This window comes from Glycine max, chromosome 15 (assembly GCF_000004515.6).
Source record: "Glycine max cultivar Williams 82 chromosome 15, Glycine_max_v4.0, whole genome shotgun sequence".
NCBI lineage: Eukaryota > Viridiplantae > Streptophyta > Magnoliopsida > Fabales > Fabaceae > Glycine > Glycine max.
The window spans coordinates 12837154-12857928 of NC_038251.2; the positions used below are offsets into that span (position 1 = coordinate 12837154).

The 20775-nt window shown below is 32.9% G+C and overlaps 2 protein-coding genes across 7 annotated transcripts; both read left to right on the forward strand.

Moving 5' to 3' along the window:
• Nucleotides 1–2282: 2282 nt before the first annotated feature.
• On the forward strand, nt 2283–14729 carry LOC100785692 (sucrose nonfermenting 4-like protein). Of its 5 annotated transcripts, none has more exons than XM_006597684.3 (14): nt 2283–2492; nt 2607–3005; nt 3107–3194; nt 3673–3852; nt 4291–4428; nt 4554–4613; nt 4928–5017; nt 9187–9321; nt 10646–10790; nt 10862–11035; nt 11334–11397; nt 11560–11629; nt 13095–13209; nt 14066–14729. In XM_006597684.3, the coding sequence occupies exons 2-14, from the start codon at nt 2881–2883 to the stop codon at nt 14158–14160; spliced, it is 1479 nt and encodes a 492-aa protein (XP_006597747.1). In that variant the 5' UTR covers nt 2283–2492; nt 2607–2880; the 3' UTR covers nt 14161–14729. The 5 variants fall into 5 exon arrangements, 4 of the variants coding, with proteins under 4 accessions (XP_006597747.1, XP_006597745.1, XP_040865981.1 ...); XM_041010047.1 differs by having other exon boundaries at nt 2286–2492; nt 4294–4428; XM_006597682.3 differs by having other exon boundaries at nt 2283–3005.
• Nucleotides 14730–17056: 2327 nt separating this feature from the next.
• LOC100306299 (uncharacterized) lies at nt 17057–19861 on the forward strand. Of its 2 annotated transcripts, none has more exons than XM_014767320.3 (5): nt 17057–17302; nt 17468–17622; nt 19125–19189; nt 19297–19371; nt 19447–19861. In XM_014767320.3, the coding sequence occupies exons 1-5, from the start codon at nt 17205–17207 to the stop codon at nt 19504–19506; spliced, it is 453 nt and encodes a 150-aa protein (XP_014622806.1). In that variant the 5' UTR covers nt 17057–17204; the 3' UTR covers nt 19507–19861. The 2 variants fall into 2 exon arrangements, with proteins under 2 accessions (XP_014622806.1, NP_001236669.1); NM_001249740.2 differs by having other exon boundaries at nt 17153–17302; nt 19279–19371; nt 19447–19860.
• Nucleotides 19862–20775: the final 914 nt, after the last annotated feature.

Consider the following 20775-nt stretch of genomic DNA (forward strand, 5'->3'; position numbering starts at 1 on the left):
GTGAAAGATTCAACCATCATTCTTTAATGCTGATATCCACCAATGAATGAATGAAAATATTTGCCCTTCCAAACTGGATAACTTTTGAGAATGAGATATGATTTTTAGTGTTGTTCTCCATGCATTATGAAAAAATTGAAATGATAATGCTTTCTCCTTATTCTTTATTACTACAGATAGTTTAGTAAGTAGAGTGAAGAAAATGGTTATTAGCATTCATCAAACTTGGGAAGCAAAAAATATTCTACATAGAAAGGATAATAGTCAAGGCTTAAATGGGAGGGCCACTCTGATAATAAGGGCACTCAAGCTAAACTATGTTGGAGTTGTAACAGAGGAGGGACAAGTTGCTAATGGTAGGATCCTTCGAAACCAAAATGGTGATGCGATGTTTTCCTATGCGCCAAACTTAGAAGTGTGTCTTGACATCCAAGTTAATCTCTGACAATAGCAAATAATATTATAATTGTGACATATCATGGATTCAAGAATCTGCATGTTGAGACTAAGTTCAACCATACAATATCTATCATTGAAGGGAGTAGTTAGTTATCTCCAAACTATTCTTAGTTGGGTAGGCTTATTCACAAGTTCTCGAACAATGGGGAAAAGTTTCTTTGGAGACATGTTGCAAGAGAAAGTAATCGTGTGACCAATGTTTTTATTGAATTTGGTCTATCAATCGAAAACAATGGAAGAATTTTTTTTGTCATTCCTCGATTTATTTCTGACTTGGTTTCTGTTGATGCAGTTAGTTTTAATTTTCCTTTTGATTAGTTAATAAAGTCTTTAAGGGCCTTGCCCCTCATTTTAAAAAAAAACTCAACTATCGAGAATATAATTATACAGATTTTATAAGTTAAATAATTAAATTTTTTTCTTTAGTTAAAATTTATATTAGTATTATATTAATAATAATTAATAATTATACCATATTGGTACATTATTATTGATATAATTTGTTGTTAGACAATGTATTATTATATTTCTTATTCATTATCGTTTGTAAGTTGCAACCCTTAAAGTGGGATCCCAATATATAAAAATCATATCATAATAAAATATTATATAAAGACACTTGCATACTAGGATTGACAGCACATGTGTCACGCCATAATAAAAGGATGTCTAACCTTTTTTTTCATTCTAAATTTAACTCACATTAATAATTAATTTATAATTTGAATTTTGAAATTACAATTTTAATATTAAATGTGATTATATTAAAGAACTATTAAATATAAAAAGATATAATTTAATATAAATTATAATTAAATCAATCAAATGCATAATATGATAGCATAATATGATCAATCATCAATCAATATATTATATAATTTTTTTTTGTACAGTTGTTGATTGAGACTCAATTTTTTTTAAAGTACACGACACAATTCAAATCCCAATCCCCATTCTTGTGTGTTTCTTTGTTATTTTTCAAATTCTTTATCATAAACTTAAAATATAATTTATGTGTTCTAAAATATTTATCTATTATGAATTTTAATCGTAATATAATTTATATATATTTAAAAATATTTATTTAAAATAAATTTTAATTATATAAATAAACGTTTATATTACGTACTTCTCACACTAAAATACTACTTGTAATTTAAATTTTTCATTATAAATATAAAATATAATTTATGTATTTAAAAATATTTATTTATTATAAATATAATTATATAATAATAAATATTTATCTTCTGCAACACACATGTAAAAATACTATTATTTAAGATTACATAACAAAAATAAGAAAGATAAAATATAAAATTATAATATTTTTCATAAAATATTTTAATTAACTTGCAGAGGACTTATCTTTGAACTAAATTGGGCTGTTTGTTGCTGTGTAGGGTTAAAATATAAACCAATAGTATAAATTCGTTTTTTCTTACTTAGAATGGAGTTAATCAGTCAGCACCTTTTTTTATTATGTAATGAATAAGGTAATTGCTTTGTTGAATACTATGTTTTTTTTTTTTAAAAAAAAATTTGGGAGTCACTTGTCAAAGAAAACCGAAGACAAACTCACAAAAGCAGAAAAGAAATACGAAAAACTTTTTTTTTTTTATAGGACAAATGCGAAAAACTTATTACCTTTAAAATCCGAAAATTTTGATTTGCATGAAATAAAAAAATGGTTTCATCAAATCAAAATCAAATAACAGAACCGCACGTGCACTTCCTATGTGACACCTTTTACAGTTTAACTGCAACTTTTATTATTCCATTTTTACCAATTTCACAAACTCACTCACATAATTTTCCCTTCACAACAATAATTCATTGACCCTATTCCATTTTTTTAATTTAAATTTCTATTTTATTTCTTTTGTTTTTCCCCTTCAGGGATAAATCTCTCGGTTTTCTTAACTTGTTTCTTCTGATGTTTCAATAGGGTTTCGAATTTTTCTCTGTTTCCCTCTGAGACTCTCTCTATGCTTTGGTTTTCTCAGATTTTTCCAAATTCGCGGCTCTTCCAGGTTGAATTTGGTAGTTTTTTCAATCTAGGGTTAGGGTTTTGTGCGTGCTAGTCAATGGTTTGTTGCGTGCAAATTTCATGAAGAGTGTTATTTATATTTCCGTACCCGCTTCAGTTTCTTCGTAGGTTCTGTTGCAGTGAGAATTGGGCACTTTCTCCTTTCGATTTTCCGGTCGAATCAAGCATCAAAATCTGAGATTTTTCTTTTTTGCAAGTGGTTTTTTTAGATTTGGGGTAGATTTTTTTTTTGTTTTCTTTTTATTTTGGGCTTCGTAGTGCATTGAATTGGCGCGGCATTCACTGGAATTTGCGACGTGGGAGCTGGAGAAGCTGCGATGAAGTGTGGTGCTTGGAGGGTATTCTTAAAGTAGCACTCAATTCGAGGTTTAATGTTTGGTCAGAGCATGGATTCTGCAAGGAATGCGGGTGGTGTGGCAGGGACAGTGCTAATTCCCATGCGTTTTGTGTGGCCATATGGAGGAAGGAGTGTGTTTCTCAGTGGTTCTTTCACAAGGTGCTTATTTTGTTGATTGTTACGTGAACATCTTAATGTTTTTGCTAGAATGTTTTAGTTTAGTCTTGCTTATCTCTCTTAATGTAAATTTTGTCCGAAAGGTGGTTGGAGCTTCTACCGATGTCGCCAGTGGAAGGTTGTCCAACTGTGTTTCAAGTGATTTATAACTTGCCACCCGGGTACCATCAGGTCAGTTTATGATTGTATTACTAACTTAACGGTGCGTGTGTTGTGTTTGATGGTTTTGTGGATTTGATCATTTTTATTGGCAGTTATTTAGAGAGATCTTTTGGTAACAAAGTGTTCCTGTAGCTTCTGAGGGTAATAGCACTGACTGTACTCTATATTACTGCTAAGTAATCAAATTTATAAAATTCATGGTTTAATATGGAGTCTTGTTGATATGGAAGTGTAATCGGATATGGTGCTTGAGGTTATTTACCAAGGTTTAGAATGGTAGTTCCTGTTTTAAAATAGTTATTTAATTTTCTTTTTGAAATTTTATTTTGTTTTGTCAACAATTGTTATCGGAGTTTGAGGTCAGGTGCGATATGTTCTCATGTTTGGGATTTCAAGTAGCTGATTTTGATATGCACCGGTGGATTTGAAAAGATGTTATTTACTTAATTCCTGGTGGTTGGATACTTATGAAGTTATTTGAATGCAGTACAAGTTTTTTGTTGATGGAGAATGGCGCCATGATGAACATCAACCTTATGTACCTGGAGATTATGGGATAGTCAACACTGTCTTCTTGGCCACTGATCCTAACTACATACCTGTTTTACCCCCAGACGTTGCTTCTGGAAATAGCATGGATGTGGATAATGATGCTTTTCGACGAATGGTGAGACTTAGTCATACCTTGACATTTGTGTTTGTTTTTAGTGACACGGCTGCTCTTTGTATTCTGGCTTCTGGCTATGTTGTACCTATGAATGGAATTTTCAAAAGTTGGGTCAATAATACTATGATCTGACTGGGACTCTAGAGAATGTTTTGTAACTCATTTTAGATGTTAAGATCTTTATTCCAGCAATATTGATCTATGTAGGTCTGTTGACTCTTCTCTCTGGAATGAAATTAAATATAATCTTTCTGATTCCTTATTTGTTATAACTCATAAACCTGGTGACCTTCAATGTCTTGTTGCACATGTTTGTTCTGTTGCATCTTATAATATGATTTCTGCTCATGTCTGAAAACTGAAATTGTATCTTGCTTATTTGCACAAGATGTTTAATTGTTCAGACTTTTAAGTATATTATATTGTTCACTTAAAAAGCAGGTCCGTCTGACCGATGGAACACTGAGTGAGGTGCTGCCAAGAATATCAGATACTGATGTACAGATCTCCCGTCAGCGTATTTCTGCATTTCTATCTTCACACACCGCTTATGAATTACTTCCTGAGTCAGGCAAGGTTTGGAAGTTTTACCTTGACCCTTTATTTTGGACATTATGATGTGCCTACATTACATCAAATTTACAAACCTCAAGCTTGAATTATAAAATTACTAATTTAGCGATAGTGACTCCTGGCCACAGGTTGTTGCTTTGGATGTTGATCTACCCGTGAAACAGGCATTTCATATATTGCATGAGCAGGTAGCTAATTTTTTTTTTCCTCAGATGCAATGAAAGTTTCCAGAGTCCTTTAAGCATATATTGAGTAATTTTTGCTAAACATATTGAATTGGTGCCATTTTAAATGCTTTTACCCTGATAAATAGGTGAGAATAAGCTCATGCTTTTGAATTGTTCTATGGAATTTGATCTGTTATTTTAGAATCTTTGCTTTGACAATGATTTTAAGCCTTTTCCTTAATCCTTATTCCTTTATATGCATTAGCTTTCTTAGTTTTAGAGTGAATTGCTGATTAGAAATTTGATGCAATTTTTCTGATCTGGATAATTTGCAGGGAATTTTCATGGCTCCTCTTTGGGACTTCTGCAAAGGGCAATTTGTTGGTGTTCTTAGTGCTTTGGATTTTATTTTAATTTTAAGAGAGGTATTTCTTTTATATTTATTTTAATTTTAACAGAGGTGCCATTAGTTTAGGATCATTATTTCTTTGTATTGGCAAGTTTTCTGAATACAAGGCTTTTATGGTGATGATTTGCGATGCTGTGACAGAAAAGCTATTATATGTCATATAGATAGAGTAGGTATGACAAGTTACAAAACCTGGTAATAAAAGGAAAAGGCAAGAAAAATGAGTGAAAAACCTGTATTTTTTTGTTATTGAAAGCTAGTTGCTTCATATTCCAACCAAACAGTCTACTTGTATGACTGAACAAGTGTCTTGTGCAATAAATTTCTTGCCAGAAATATTTGCTCAGATTTGACATCAGTGATTGGTAGGACCAAATTACTAAAAATGTAGAAATTTTCATAATGTTTGAGCAATTGGAAGTGTATATACATATTGATCAATTCTGCATGCTGTTTGCACAAACCAACTTGTTGCTATGACTCTTTCTCTTTTTTTAATTTGAAATTATTTGATGTTGCTTATGGATACAATGAATTAGTGTGTAAAATGCCACTTCAAAGTTTTAAATCTTCTTTTTCTCTTCCTTGACAATTCTAACATTTGATATGCACAATTACAATGCTCATTGAAGAAGTTTTTAACTCTTGAATATGTTGATATTGATATTTAATTTTAGCACTTTCCAGTATAATATGATCTGGGTACCAGAAATAGTTGTTGAAAATCAATTTCAAGATTTTGCAGTATGGTTAAACTGCTCATTTGAATTGCATAATTTTCAGACCACTCTGTCTTTTTGCTGCAATATTCATAGTTTATCCTTGTAATAATATGAAGATCATACGATACAATTATTACATAGTCTCACCATTGCTGCAAAAGCAGTGACCTTGAAACAAGGTGCTTATTAAACTGTCATTTGGCTCAACTCTTTTTGAGCTTCTCTTCTTGATTAAAAGGAGAAGCTGGGCCAAACACATTTTTAGGTCCATTTTCAGGGAAGCTCCAAAGAATAACAGTATCTCTTTTTAGTGAACTAAAGAAATAAACAGGGCTTTCACAAAAGCTAATTGGAGGAGCTTCTACTTTTATGAAGAAGAGATGACCAGAAAAATCAGGCCAAACACTGCCTAAGAATCCTAACTTGAGAGACTGCTTTTAAATTTGTTTGTTTACTATTAATAAGAAAAAAATGTTTTTTTTAACTTACCACTGTTGATGTTGATGATTAGTAGAATATATAGCTTTGTTTCTCTTAAAGTTAAGAACTATATTGTTGAAGGGTTTGAGATACACATTACATTAGAGAAGTGCCGAGTTGCTTTACTCAGCCACACATTGTATATATTTATATAAAACAGAAAGAGTACAATAAGAAAGAAGAAAAGACAGGTTCAGACTGGGGAACCTGCTCCTACTTAGGCTTTTCAGATTACACACTAAAAACAGCCTTTTCTAAACCTTACAAAGATACAACTAGCTTATATTCTAACTCTCCCCCTCAAGCTGGAGCATATAAATTAAATGCTCCAAGCTTGGAACATGAGCTGAAGCATCAGAAAGTAAAAAAAACAACTCCAAGATTCTTCTTCTAAGTTAGATGCTGCGGTGGAGTTTGATTGAAACCCATGACTAAAACTCAGATGCTGAGCCATTATGAACTTCCTCAGACCAAAACAAGGAGGGATCTCAATCTCAGATAACAACACAACGGGGCTGGTCTTCAAAAAAACGCCAAGCTAGAGAACTCCAGTGTGGGTTGACGATTCTTCTTCTAAGTTAGATGCTGCGGTGAAGCTTGATTGAAACCCATGACTGAAACTCAGATGCTGAGCCATGATAAACTTCCTCAGACCAAAACAAGGAGGGATCCTCAAATTCAGATAACACAATGGGGCTGGCCTTCAAAATGATTAGTACTGATTAGGAGACAACCAACACACTCCCCCTGGCAACAGATTGACAATGACTGAAAACATTCAAAGACAATTGGAATATGCTTAACCATTAAGCAGAAGCCACAACACAATGCTTAACCACTTAACCACCTAAAAGGTAGAAGCAAACCAAACTTAATCATCAAGAGCAGAAGCTACGCATGATGCTTAACCACTCAAGATAGAAGCAAGCCAACAACAAGTACTTAACCATCATATAGGTAGAAGCAACAAAGCCTAACCATCCAGAGCATAAGCCAAACATGATGCTTAACCACTCAAGACAGAAGCGAACCAACAACAAGTGCTTAACCACCTTATAGGCAGAATCAACAAAGCTTAACCATCAAGAGCAGAAGCTAAACATGGTGCTTAACCACTCAAGACAGAAGCAAAACACAATATTTGAATGCTTAACCACCATAAAGGCAGAAGCAACACACCAATGTTTAACCATCCATGGTAGAAGCTTGACATCAATGCTTAACCACCATGGATAGAAGCTTAATGATTTTTTTTTTAATATATAGTAGGGGTTCTTGACCAGATTGAACCCCGGGGACAGCAATTGCTTCAAGGACAAAGACAAGGAAGAAGTTACTGGACAATAGGATCAACAAATGACTTTTTTTTTTTTTTAAATATAAACACTTGAGACCCTCTTGATGAATGAAGGGGACAACGATATTAAACAACAGACATACACACAACAGATGAATAGAAGGACAGGAGACAATGGAGCTGCACAGCAAAGGGTTAAGAGAGACAAATGAGGAGGGAATAATCTCAAACACCTTGCAAGCATGGTAGAAACTCCAAACTCAAACTGAACAAACTCAAATTTTCCTTCAAAGTGGAATATGCACAAAAGCCTTGTGAGCACTTCTTGCCAGACTAAAAGAAAACTTAAAAACAGTAGCATCCTCTACCAATCTTTCTTCAAAAGTCCAATGGAGGATGTCCCAAAAATAGAAAGAACAGGGCCTGAAGTTGTAATTTTTCAGAACCAGAACACAATGGAACTTCGAATGCAGCTGGAAGGGGTGCCTTGGCAACATTCAAAACCATACCAAACTGAGCAACTGCTTTTGAGGAAGGACTTCAAGCCAAAGCAATGGGTACCCTCTGGCTTGGTAACAATGTTGCTGTTTGTAACAAAAGAGAGAGCCAAGAAACCAGGCGAGGCCTTAAACAGGACCAGAACACGCCATACTTCTGGCTTGGTTTGAGCAGACAGGACCTGCATATGACGTTTTTTTTATATATATATGTAGTGGACCAGCCGTATTTGTGATAAATGGACCGAAAACAGTTCCAACAATGATCTTGAAGATGGAAATAGAAGAAAAGGACAGTGGAAATGAACTGTGAGGTGAAAAACAGTCCAAAACAGTCAATCAGTGACAACTCCGACGGCGGCAGTGGAAGCTGACTAGTGGATTGGACTCGCCGGAGTGAGACAAGTACAATGGTGGTAGTGGGTGTTGCTGAATCTAACCATAGGGAAGTAGATCTAACAATAGATAACAGAGGTGACTGGAGAAGTTGGCGGCACATGGTAGCTCTGATGGGGTGGGCTTCACCGGCGACGACGAGATGAGTCCAGTGGCGTTAGCAGTGACAGCTACTGCACAACGGAAGATGATTCACTGGAGAAGAATGGCTCATCGGATAAGGGAAAACAACTTATTGACCACTAAGTGTGAAGTTGGGTTGCACTCAGGGAGACACCCGATTCAGAAGGTCGCTGGCAACTTAAATGGCGGTGGGTGGCAGCTGACGATGGTGGTTGACAGTGGTAGATGACGAGCAGCAGCAGAGACAATGGAACGGGATCACACTTGCTTTGATACCATGTTAAAGTTAAGAACTACATTGTTGAAGGGTTTGAGATACACATTACATTAGAGAAGTGCTGAGTTACTTTACTCAGCCACACATTGTTTATATTTATATAAAACAGAAAGAGTACAATAAGAAAGAAGAAAAGACAGGTTCACACTAGGGAACCTGCTCATACTTAGGCTTTTCAGAATACACACTAAAAAAGCCTTCTCTAAACCTGTCAAGACTATTCTTACAGAGATACAACTAGCTTATATTCTAACAGTTTCTTTTGCAAGTATTGTGCATTACTAGCAATTATTCTTTGATTTTACATGGATACCTTAAAGGTTATTTGTGTGTACACATGTGTAGTTTGCAATGCTTGTTGAAACTTGAAACTTTTTATTGTCCTATTTTCAGCTGGGGAATCATGGATCTAATCTGACAGAAGAGGAGCTTGAAACACATACCATATCAGCTTGGAAAGAAGGAAAGTCGTACTTAAATAGACAGAACAATGGACATGGGACTATGTTTTCAAGACGATTTATCCATGTATGTGTTTTTTTTTTGGCTTTAGTATGTCATAAAGCCATTTTTTTATTACTTGCATAGTGTTTTGTCAAATATATATAAAGATGCATGTGTATAGTGGTGTATAATTAGCAGCTTGAATTAATTATTGCTGTGGATTTTATATTTTTGTTTTTGTTAATTCTATCTCTGGGTAAAAGGTTAATGAGGTTAGATGTAGAGTAGTGTCTGCAACAAGCTTAAACGAATGGAAAGGAATTTTCAACATAGTTGTTAAACGGCAGTTATGGCACCACCATAGCATAATAGTTGGGTGTAGTTTTGATGCCCACTGCCATTTGCCTCCTGCGTTGTGGCGTTTTGTGGCCATAGTGGTTTATAGTGATCATGGTAGAGATGGACTTTTTTTTTTCTTAAATAACTTTTTTAAGAGTTTCAAATAGGAATTTTAGAGTCTTTCTTTTCCCGTTCTCTCCTTGACCTGTTGCTTCTCATTACATTCTACCACCTGCCGACAATTATGACTCCAGTGTCTCAAACGTGGGTGACCAGAACTTCTTTAAACCCTGTCTTGAGTTAAATATCTTCTTTCCTTTTTTTCTTTTTTCTTTTCTTCGCAAGCTCTTCATCTTGTATGTTTTTCTTGTTTTTTTTATCAAGTTTTGGTCAACATATTTTTTTTGTCCTTTATTCTGTTTTTACCGTCCAAACTCCATTGTACTGATACCATGACCTTGAATGGTTATTATTAGCAACCATATTAGGGCTTCAAATTGTCAAAAATTATTATTATTACTATTTACTGCCCATCTTGTTTTAACTTGTTATTTCAGGTTGGGAAGGAATTGGCATGTGTCTATTTAGCTTTGGTCTTTTCCTTATCAAAGAAAGATAAATAAAATAATGTTGTTCCTTCATTATTCTTGTTAATCTTTTTGTTATTTTTTAGTTTTGATTCATCAGTATGTTTTGAGTACCAAGTGTCTTTTGGGTGTTAGGGTATTATTTAGGACAAATGTAAGTGGCTCAGATCCACATTCAAAGCTGAAGCAATTATTTCTAGCTTCTCTTTTTCATAACATGGCCTTCAACTCCAATCCACCATGCTGTTTGACAGTCATGTCATGGACCATAAGGAAGAGGATTTTGAATCTAGGGATGGAGTTGCCTTTGTAATCCTATGTCTTTGCCTAGACTTAGATGTGTTTGCAATCATGAAATGGTTGATTGGTTTTACTAATTATTATTGTATGCTTTAATTAAAGGTACCTCTGTCTATTGCATTGCACCACCATATTAGTTCAGTATATTTGAGATCCTTTTGTATTATTCTTTTATGATGCAGGCAGGACCATATGATAATCTGAAAGATATTGCCATGAAGATCTTGCAAAAGGAGGTTTCAACAGTTCCTATTATCCATTCATCTTCTGAAGATGCTTCATTTCCACAGTTACTACATCTTGCTTCACTTTCAGGAATACTTAAATGTAAGCTTTCTTGGTAGCTTTCTTCAATAATGTTATTAAGTATGCTTGATCCTTACCAAATTTATTTTCAGGCATTTGTAGGTATTTTAGGCACTGCTCTAGTTCCCTGCCTGTACTTCAACTTCCAATCTGTGCAATACCTGTGGGCACGTGGGTGCCCAAAATTGGGGAATCAAATCGGCAGCCTCTAGCAATGTTGAGACCAACCGCTTCTCTTGCGTCAGCCCTAAATTTATTAGTTCAAGGTGTGAACTTTTTGTCTGACCTTGAACATAGTGTATCAAAAAGAAAAGCAACAGAGAGAAAGAATGAAGAAATTGGTATCCTATTATACTTCTGAGGTATTAGGCTGATGATAGGGAGCACCGTCTCCCACTATGAGAAGAATTTTAATGTGTGATTAGTCATCAATATTCAAAAGGGAACATGAATTTTATGGGGTGATACTGTTTTTTTATTCAAGCATTAAAATGTAAACGAAATATTTTCTTTGAGCAAAAGCTTAATTTTACTTACATTGATTCTTGCCCTGTGCTTTTGTAGCCCAAGTAAGCTCAATACCAATAGTTGATGATAATGACTCATTACTGGATATATATTGTCGGAGGTCTGTTGTGTTTTATATCCTTACTATTATATTTCATGATGCCTTGTTTGATATACTATAACGTCTCAGTCTACGGTTCAAGCATTAAATTGTCCTAGCATTTCATTCTTTGCAATGGTTTATATAATCTAACTTTTCCATCCTGTCCTTTTTTATTGACAGTGACATAACAGCTTTGGCAAAGAACAGAGCATATGCACATATTAATCTTGATGAAATGACAGTTCATCAGGTAAGTCTCTCTCTCTTTCATTTTTTCATTCTGCGTATCTATAAACTTCTGCTGACAATCTCTGTTTTTGAAAATTAAAAATTTCAAATCTGTTCTGGTTTCATTGCTTCCTCATTAATTTGGTCTAGCAGTTTACTGAGCCTACTAGCCTAGGGGTCGTGGAGGATGATCTTAAGCATTAGTAGATTTATTCAGCTGTCTTTCTCTAACAAATTCTTCTTTTACAAAATCACGTATCGTTGGCATCATATTGAATAGGGTCGACTAGAAGGCTTTGATTTAGGGGTTTTCTCTTGTTGAAATGTATAATTTCCTTTACTCTTAAAATAGTTCAGCCCCATATCTTGAATAACATTTGAAGATATGTTTCTTTTTCTTGATTATTGGCTGTGAATAGATCCAGTGGATGACACTCAACAAACATTTGATGAATAAATAGATTCTTAAGTAATATTATGGTTGATGCAGAGTTTGATTATTTATTTTTCTTCCAATATTAATGTTGTTGATGCCTAGTTGAGGCATTCTCCCTTTTGATGTCAAAAGTCAATGTGCCATTATAAATGTGAAAGGATTCACTTACTCCGAGGGTAAGTCTTGCAAACTTACTTTGCTTAATAACTTATTCTAGAATCTGAATTTCGTAAGTCCAACTGTTGAATTATGTGATATCACCTTGATGATGAAGCATGCCAAACTTTTGATAAATTGAACATTCATAAGTATATGATCTTAGGGAGCATTTGTTTAACGGAATGGTCTTGTATTTGCAGGAATTGCATTCCCAGGAATATTATAACCAAGAATGTTGTTCCTGGGAACATTTAAAAATGCATTTGGCTAGATTTTAACATTCCTCGGGATATTTTTAAAATTTTAAATAATTGAAATAAAAAATGAGAGTTGGAATGGGAGTTACAGTTGGGTTAGAACATAACTTCCCACATTCCCATGGGAATAGAAATGACTTAAGTCTTGGTCTATAACTACTTTCCAGAGAATACACAATATCCTGGAATATTTTTTCAAAACTCATAATGATCATGGAATACTGCATTTCCATGTTCACATTACTGGGAATGAGTTTTTAATTTGTGAAACAAACACACTCTTATAATCAACATTTACTTATATTTTGAAAAGTATATTATACGATAAAATAAAGTTGATTGATGAAGTATCAAATAACTTTTAAATTATATAAAATTTTGAAGACCTGTTTTATTTAATGAGAACTTTCAATCCAGGGATTGGTTTAATGAAATTCAATGTCAATAAATAGTTATTAAATGGAGTAAATTAGACAAGCCATACTCTTGGAATAAGTGAATTCCTTTCCTATGTTAGCTTCTTTGTCAGCCTGTATTCTAACCAAGGTTGCATACTTTATCTATTGTTATGATGGCCTTTTTTAGATGTTTTTCTTCTTGTGACCTTATCATCTTTTGCATGGTTTATTGTCCAGGCTTTGCAGTTGGGCCAGGACGCATATAGTCCCTATGAGCTTAGAAGTCAAAGATGTCAGATGTGTTTGCGTTCTGATCCTCTGCATAAAGTGATGGAACGCTTGGCAAATCCAGGTGTGCTTGTTTTCCCTTTCTGATGAAGCATGGCTTTCAGTTTCAATTTTTTTGCAGTTGTGTGATGTTCAGTATTCATTCAAAGCTTACTTTTTTAAATTTCTGGGTTAGCTTTCAGTTCTTGCCAACATTCATTTGTATCTTCTAATATTGATAAAAACATCTTATTTTGTGGACTTCTACCCCCAAATTTTCATTTAACATGGGGAATAGAGAATTATTTAACTTTATGCATGTATATAACTATATATACTACATTTATGTTGTTTCTGGGTGCCATGCTCGACAATGTAATTCCAATCTCCTCTGTTGACCTTGGATTAGCTCTCTTTCCTCCTGCAACTATCTGATGGTTTTTCTCAGCCATTGTATTGATTATTGACTTAGCAGGTGTAATGGCACCCATAATGAATGTTCATGTTCACAAAAATAAAACTAAATCCAGACACTAGTGGCCTGGCATATTTTTCTCCTTTTAAGCTTTAAAAACCGAATGAAAATTGACTAAAAAACGCCTACTTAAAATTATTAGTTGCTTGATAGTAGAAAGTGGATGTAAGGTGGCCTAGTCATAAAGCTGTAATAGGACTTGTTTTTAATCTATTTTTCATAGCATATGCTATTTCCTGAGATTTTGTTAATAAAGTTGGATACACCAAGTGGATGGAATGTCAATATAAACGATGAAGAGTTGAGCTAAGTTGTAGCCTAAAAGTTACAACTGTGATATTCAATTTGTTTGTGTTTTTTGTCAAGTTGATATAACAGTTAAGATTTAGTTTATCCAGATTTGCATTGATTTCATTTTGAAGATTGTCCTGCTGAAAGTTTTAATTCTGTTTAATTCCGGAGTCAGGTGTCAGGCGGCTTGTCATCGTGGAAGCTGGCAGCAAGCGTGTAGAAGGCATTGTTTCATTGAGGGACATATTCAAGTTCTTCATTGGTGATTAGTTTTGGATTGGTGAATGGAAAAGTAAAATGGTATGTGCTGTGGTTATGATACTAGAGCATCCATACAACCAGCCACCATCACTTGTCCAACCATTGAAAGTGCTTTCTACACGGTGATTTTATCTCTCATTTCATTGTAATACAATTGGATTGGCCTCTTGCTTTATTGCCTTTTTTAAGATTTTAGGCTGAGAAAGAGGCCTGTAAATTCAGAGTATTTGATTGCCCCAAATTTATTCATCTCTCCCCATTCGTATTATATCTTCAAATGTATTGTGCTCCTGACATAGATACCAGCAAGGTGGGGGAGCACAACATCTGTAATCATTCCCATCTGTGAAGATATCAAGTTTGAAGAAAAAAAATGAGGATGAAGATTGAAATAATGTTGTTTTATATTTGTTGATTAATAATCCTTAGGGTTTGATTGTTTACCTTAAGAACTTCAGCCGGAGTAGCTTATGAATAAAGAACCGTTGCATATGAAGTTGTATCATTAGAGGAGCTGATGTGAACAAAAAACTATAAGCAACAATTGTTTGTATAAGTGATCGGTGCTTATCTCAAAATGGGGCATCTGTTTAAGCAACTCTCTTCAGTTGCACAAGTAATGGTAATGACTAGGGATGTTTAAATCCAAACTGATTTAAAATAAAAATAAAAAATTGAACCAAATTGATGCCTTTTGAATTCAATTTGATTGGTTTATGGTTAAACTGCGATTTGGTATATTTTGTTGTTGATGTCTACCGAATTGAAACAAATTGAATTAAACTGCTATTATTTAAATTATAATGTTTATTAGTTATGTATAAGTTAGTGGTGAGTTCACCATGGTGTTGGTGGGTAATATATTTGTACCTAACATTAATGACATTAGTTGTATTTATATGAGTCTGAGATAACACGCGGTCAAAAGCCTCTAAAGGGTAATATTACCCTATTTGGGAGTATCAACAAGACACTTTATCGAGTCAAGGTACATTTCCCTGTGCTTAAATGTATTATAGCAATCTTGCTAATGTTTATGACATCAACTTCGGTTAACACTTGATGTAATAGGTTGGTTCAGCCTCTTGAGTTAAGATACCGTGTGACACATTATTTATTTAAACATTTTTATTTTTTATTATTTTAATAGTAGAAACTAAAATGACAGTAGTAACTAAAAATATATTTAATGATACGTCAAATGTTAACATAATACATCATACTATTAATATTCATCCTAAATATTGATACTATTAATTTAATGTTTGTTAAAAAATGTTACTATATCACAAGTGATATCGTCTAACCAAGTTTTACCCATTTAATGACATTTTTATGGTAAAGTTTTTATAATGATTAGAAACAAAAAAACATTTATTGAAAGTTTAAATTAAATAAATCTTAATTAACTTTAATTATGATTGCTTACTAAAAAATACCATGCATAGTCCATTACTATATAAAATCTGGTTTGAATTGGAACAGTGTTGCCGCCACTTCTCACTGTTTTTTCTATTCATTTATTTATGCTGTTATTTATTTGTTTTGTATCTATAACCAAAGGCCTCATATTTTAACCACGCAATCACTTGCCTAATAGTAATAATATATAAATCTGTTGCAAATTTTTTATTGTAGCACCTCTCAAATTAATATACAATAAATATTTTTATCATTTAAAATAATAATATCATACTTTAATATAATCAAATGATTATGATTACCAAAAACATCAAATGATTATTATAATGAGAAAAAAATAATATAATAAGATCCTGATTTGTATGAAATTAACCATGTCACGTTCATGAATTGGTATTATGATAACTAGGAAAAAATAGACACTTCGTGTCTCACTGCCTTTTGATTATTATTTTTAAATAAAAAAATAACAGAAATTAGTGAGTGATTTGTTAATGTAATTATATAAAGATAAAATAGTAACTTACAAATGTACCCTATTACCTTAAATATAGTTATAAATACTTTATTATATAACAGTGGAATAATAAAATACAATACTGAAAAATTGATGATAAAAAGGTATAATTTTAAAATCATTAAAACTTTATAAAGTAAATCACAAAAAATAGATAAAATATACAGATTTTTATATACAATACTACTATGTTACAAATAAAATAAAATGACAACTAATAAAAAATAATAACCATAAATCATAAATAAAATAATATTATAAAATGAAAACAATACAGAAATATTAAACAATATTTTTTAGTATTATAATACTAAATAAATTTTTTAAATACAAATATTTTTTTAAAGGCTTATTTCATATTTTGTCGATGTTCTTTTAAAAAATTTGAAACATTTTACTTTCTGTGAAATCAATATTCAGATTCATTTTCTTATAATTACAACTATATTTCTAAATTTTAAATCAAATACAACTTTTTTAGATCATAAATTCTATTGATAATATTTATATAATTATACAACTATTTTATTCTCATTTTATAAATTCAATCATACTAAAAAAAATCTCTCAAATAACTTTTGACAATTATCTCGTGCATCTCACGGCACTTCTTCTAGTATTGATAAATTTTTTATTTCATTATTATAATATTTTTGGTTATTAGGTACTTAAACAGATAAAAATTTGATAAATTTTTATTATAAAATGTTTAGCATTTTAACCTGTTTTGTAGATCCATATTAGTAGACTTTTTTAAATATATTTTGATTTGATTTAAAAGATGAAGGGAAAGTATAAATTTTTAATGGAATAGTTATCAATAATATTATTAAATCTGTTCCGGTTTTCAAAATTTTCTGTCACTTGTCACGTGTTGAAATAAAACAATACCTCCAATAATTTAATGTCTAAATAAAAAATTTAGCCTCAAATTAATCAAGTAACACAATTGTCAGATCACTTATTCCTAATAACTTTTGATTATTTTTTTTAAATTTTTTTTCGTGTGTGCAATAGATTAAATTGAATTTAAATTTTAAACTAGAACGAAAGAATAACTACGATTTGTAGGAAGAGAGACGTAGACTTGGGAGATTTTCCTTCAAAATAGAAAATGGTGAAAGAAATCGAAAATCTGACAGAAGATGAAAGACGCGCACTTCGTGGCAGCAAATTCGCCCCTCTTCCCCGACGTTCCAATTCCAAACCCAGGTTTGCTTCTTCCTCATTTTAGGGTTTTCCCCCATCTTCAATTTCGCACTTCATTGCTAGTCCCCACGATTAAACTTTTTTATTTTGAATCCACAGTTTCATTTCTCACCCCTTCAATTTTAGTGGGTCTGACGTGAATTTACGATTGGTGGATTATTTTGACAGGTTGGCTCATCCCTGTGGACCCTTGGCGACGAATAAAGCAGCGGCTTTGGCCAAGTTTCTGGAGAGAAAGCTGAAGGACCCAAATGGATTGGCATCTATTAACCCCGATCTCCTTGAACTTGCTGTCAATAATGCTAAAGAAACTGTCTATGCAAGTAACACTTCTAACTCTTTCTCTTTTTCTCTCCCCTCTCTTGTAAGACCCTTTGTCTTTAATTTTAGTTAAAATGCACTCTAAATAGTTTTTATACAATCATTTAATCATAGATTGTGATGTATGGTAAGTGCGTGTTTGAATGAGTGTTCACAAAATTGGTTTTGAATGAAATTGATTTTACAATATTAATTTTGAAGTGATGTGATATATGTTTGAATGTTTTCATTACAAAATGACTTTAACAGGAAAGTGCCAAACATGTTGGTCAGAGCTGTAAATCAAGTTTGACTAGCTCTAAATTCAAGTTTGGTGGTTCCAAACAAGCTCTAAGTCTGCTGACTTTTGTGATAACTGCTTCAAAAGCCATATATATGATGATTTCTAATTAGTTGACCGTGTAAAATGTCTTATGCCGAGAGTGTTTTAAAATCATACTCCTTTTTTGTGTATTAGATTAGTTATTTACATTTTATTGGTTATATTATTAATTTGGTTCTTATACTTGTTATCGCTTTTCTGTTTTGACCTTTTGTGTAAAAAGGAATTTTTTTTTGGATACAGTACTTTAGGTGCTGTTTGTGCTGTTCTCCAATTAGAATTGGAGAACTACCTCAGTAATCCACATAATAAAGGTTTGTGTTAAAGAATTATACCTACCAAGCTAAAACATAAAATTCTGATTGGAGAACAGCAAAAACAACACTCAAGGTGTAAGTTTTAGACCTTGATCGAACAAATTTGACGTGTTTTGGTCTCTGTCTCTATTGTCAGTTGTCTTCTAGTAATTCTGTTAACTTTGACAGCTGTAATACTGCTACAAATTTTTTCCGAGGGCGTAAAATTGTCAACTTTTTCTTCCGGCATAAAATTGCTGGAAAATTTTCTACTGTGGAAGAATCAATTTTTTTTGTGGTAGGCTTAACTGCAACATCATAAGCCACACTAGTAATGATGTTAACGACAAGGACCAAAACATAGTAATAATGTTAACGACAAGGACCAAAACAAATTAAGTTTGCTTGACTTGGGATTACAACTTACAATTTTTATGTATAGGACCAAAACAACTAATTGCGGACAAACCAAATTAATAATAAAACCAAATATTTATTTGATTAATAACTATGAGGAATTTAAATTTCATCACTACTGTTGTTTTGTGTCGAGTGTGTTTTTTTGCAGTGACTATTGTGGGAATGCTGGGCTAGGCTTGGTTTGGCTTGTGATAATTTAATGCATATACTTATTTTTATTTTTTTTATCAGCAAATGTTAATTGTTAGTTTGTTTGGTTAGTTTTGGTTAATAGGAGGGATCAAACCCACAACCTTTCCCTCCTTCCCTTCTTTCTCAACCACTCAGCCAACCTTATATCTCCATATACTTATCTTCTTGGTCGTGTATAGTAAAAAATTAATGGTGGTTTTCTTCCATTATTTAATGAAGATATGTAATAGAGGAGTTATTTAGTGTAATTTTTTATGATTCCCTTCAACTTTAGGTGGTGCTTCTAATTCACAAAGAAATGTTCGGCATGTGGACTCCTTTGGCGACTCTGATTCTAAGGTTCTTACTTAATTACTGTTAATGGTGTCTGGATAGTTGTTGAGATATCTGCCTTTTCCACTTTCTCTGTTTGTTTCTGAACTTGATAGGATTCTAGTGAAGAACAGAATGAACTATCTGAGGTAAAGGAAAGCAAGAAGAAGAAGAAAAAGAAGGAGAAAAAGAAAAACAAAAAACGAAAGGTCACTACTTGTTAATGTGACTAGTTATTTTCCTAGAGACTTTTACAATTCGTAACGAGGTTTGTTTTGCTGCAGAATTCAGAGGACCCAGGATGTGCAGTGGTGAAAAAACCTAAACAGAAGTTTAAATTCTGACCTTATTTGTACTAGCAAATTTTTTAAAGAGGATTGGGGCCAAAATTTTTTTTGCCATGGTTTCTTTCCTTGCCCAAATTTCCTAGTTACAAGTAACATGGAGTCATAGATGCAATGTTGTGCAGGAGCTTTTGATTGGATCGACCTTTCCAACAAGCTACAACATAGATCAAGAACCTTTTTGTTTTTTTATAATTTTTTGTTAGATTCTTTCAAGGTGTGAAGGTGGAGGGAATTATTGTTGAAACAACTCTAATTTCCACATTAAATGCGGGTAGGGTGATGCTATTTAAAATCGTTGTTGTAATTTGTAAACATTCAATTTCAACCGGGATAAAACACTTTCATTTGTCCACCCCCTCTTTTATTTTATCCCTTGTTTGTCTGTTTTTGTTAATACGTTATGGCTTTTATTTTAGTTTTGTAAGAGGAATAAACAAAAACCCTTTAATTTTGATTTAGTGTGTTTGTTTTACACGAATCATGTGTTTCAAAGCACCTTGAACCTGAGTTTTCTGAGAAGGAGCTTTGAGGTTGAACGTGATTCAATGGCAAATTGACACCTACTGCGTTTACTCCTTCGCCAACCTCAACTTAAAAGCTATCAAGTGTGCCATTGTTGTTGCTTCTTTGGTGTTTGTGGATTTTGAAGGTGGAGGAAGGTGATTTGGAATGGTGATTGGTGTGGTGGGAGCATGTAGGTGGCAAGGGAGGCACGGTGCATAGGAAGAAGAGGCAGTGACCAAAAGACGACGTGATAATTTAAAAGATTATTCTTTATTGGTTTCACAATCTATCTCTTCTTTATCATTGAAGGATTGTTTGTTATTTTTTAGCCACGCGATAATTTTGAAATGCTTTGTTTTGAGATACTTTTTTCTATTTTGGGGAGTGTGTACATTGGTGTTGTATTTGTTCACTATCTTGTTTGTTTATGAGTTAGTTTTCAATTAATTTATACCCTTAGTTGTTGGTTGGAATAGTATTGATCTTAACCTTCTTAAATAAAGTCTCAAGTTTAAGTGATGAATTAAATAAACAATGCTAAGAGAAAATAATACCACCAAAGATAATTAATTAAATTCTCAAATGAAAATTACTCACAACCGAAAGCTTCTTTTTAGTTTCGGCCTTTCATGGACAAAGCCCTTATTTTATGTTTAGGGGTTAGGGTAGAATTGCACAGCCAAGTACACCCTTGTCTCCCTCAAACACCTTCTTTTGCATTGCAAAATTGCATGTTTAGGCCGCAAGAGTGTTTAAGATATG

What these genes read in the sequence shown, in the direction of transcription:
- LOC100785692 (XM_006597682.3), top strand. Translation starts at nt 2,881, where the DNA reads ATGTTTGGTCAGAGCATGGATTCTGCAAGGAATGCGGGTGGTGTGGCA. An exon ending in TGCCACCCGGGTACCATCAG is followed by an intron (nt 3,195 to 3,672) that starts GTCAGTTTATGA and finishes ATTTGAATGCAG; the next exon opens with TACAAGTTTTTTGTTGATGG. An exon ending in ACTTTCAGGAATACTTAAAT is followed by an intron (nt 10,791 to 10,861) that starts GTAAGCTTTCTT and finishes ATTTATTTTCAG; the next exon opens with GCATTTGTAGGTATTTTAGG.
- LOC100306299 (NM_001249740.2), top strand. Translation starts at nt 17,205, where the DNA reads ATGGTGAAAGAAATCGAAAATCTGACAGAAGATGAAAGACGCGCACTT. An exon ending in CGTTCCAATTCCAAACCCAG is followed by an intron (nt 17,303 to 17,467) that starts GTTTGCTTCTTC and finishes TTATTTTGACAG; the next exon opens with GTTGGCTCATCCCTGTGGAC. An exon ending in TTGGCGACTCTGATTCTAAG is followed by an intron (nt 19,190 to 19,278) that starts GTTCTTACTTAA and finishes TGAACTTGATAG; the next exon opens with GATTCTAGTGAAGAACAGAA.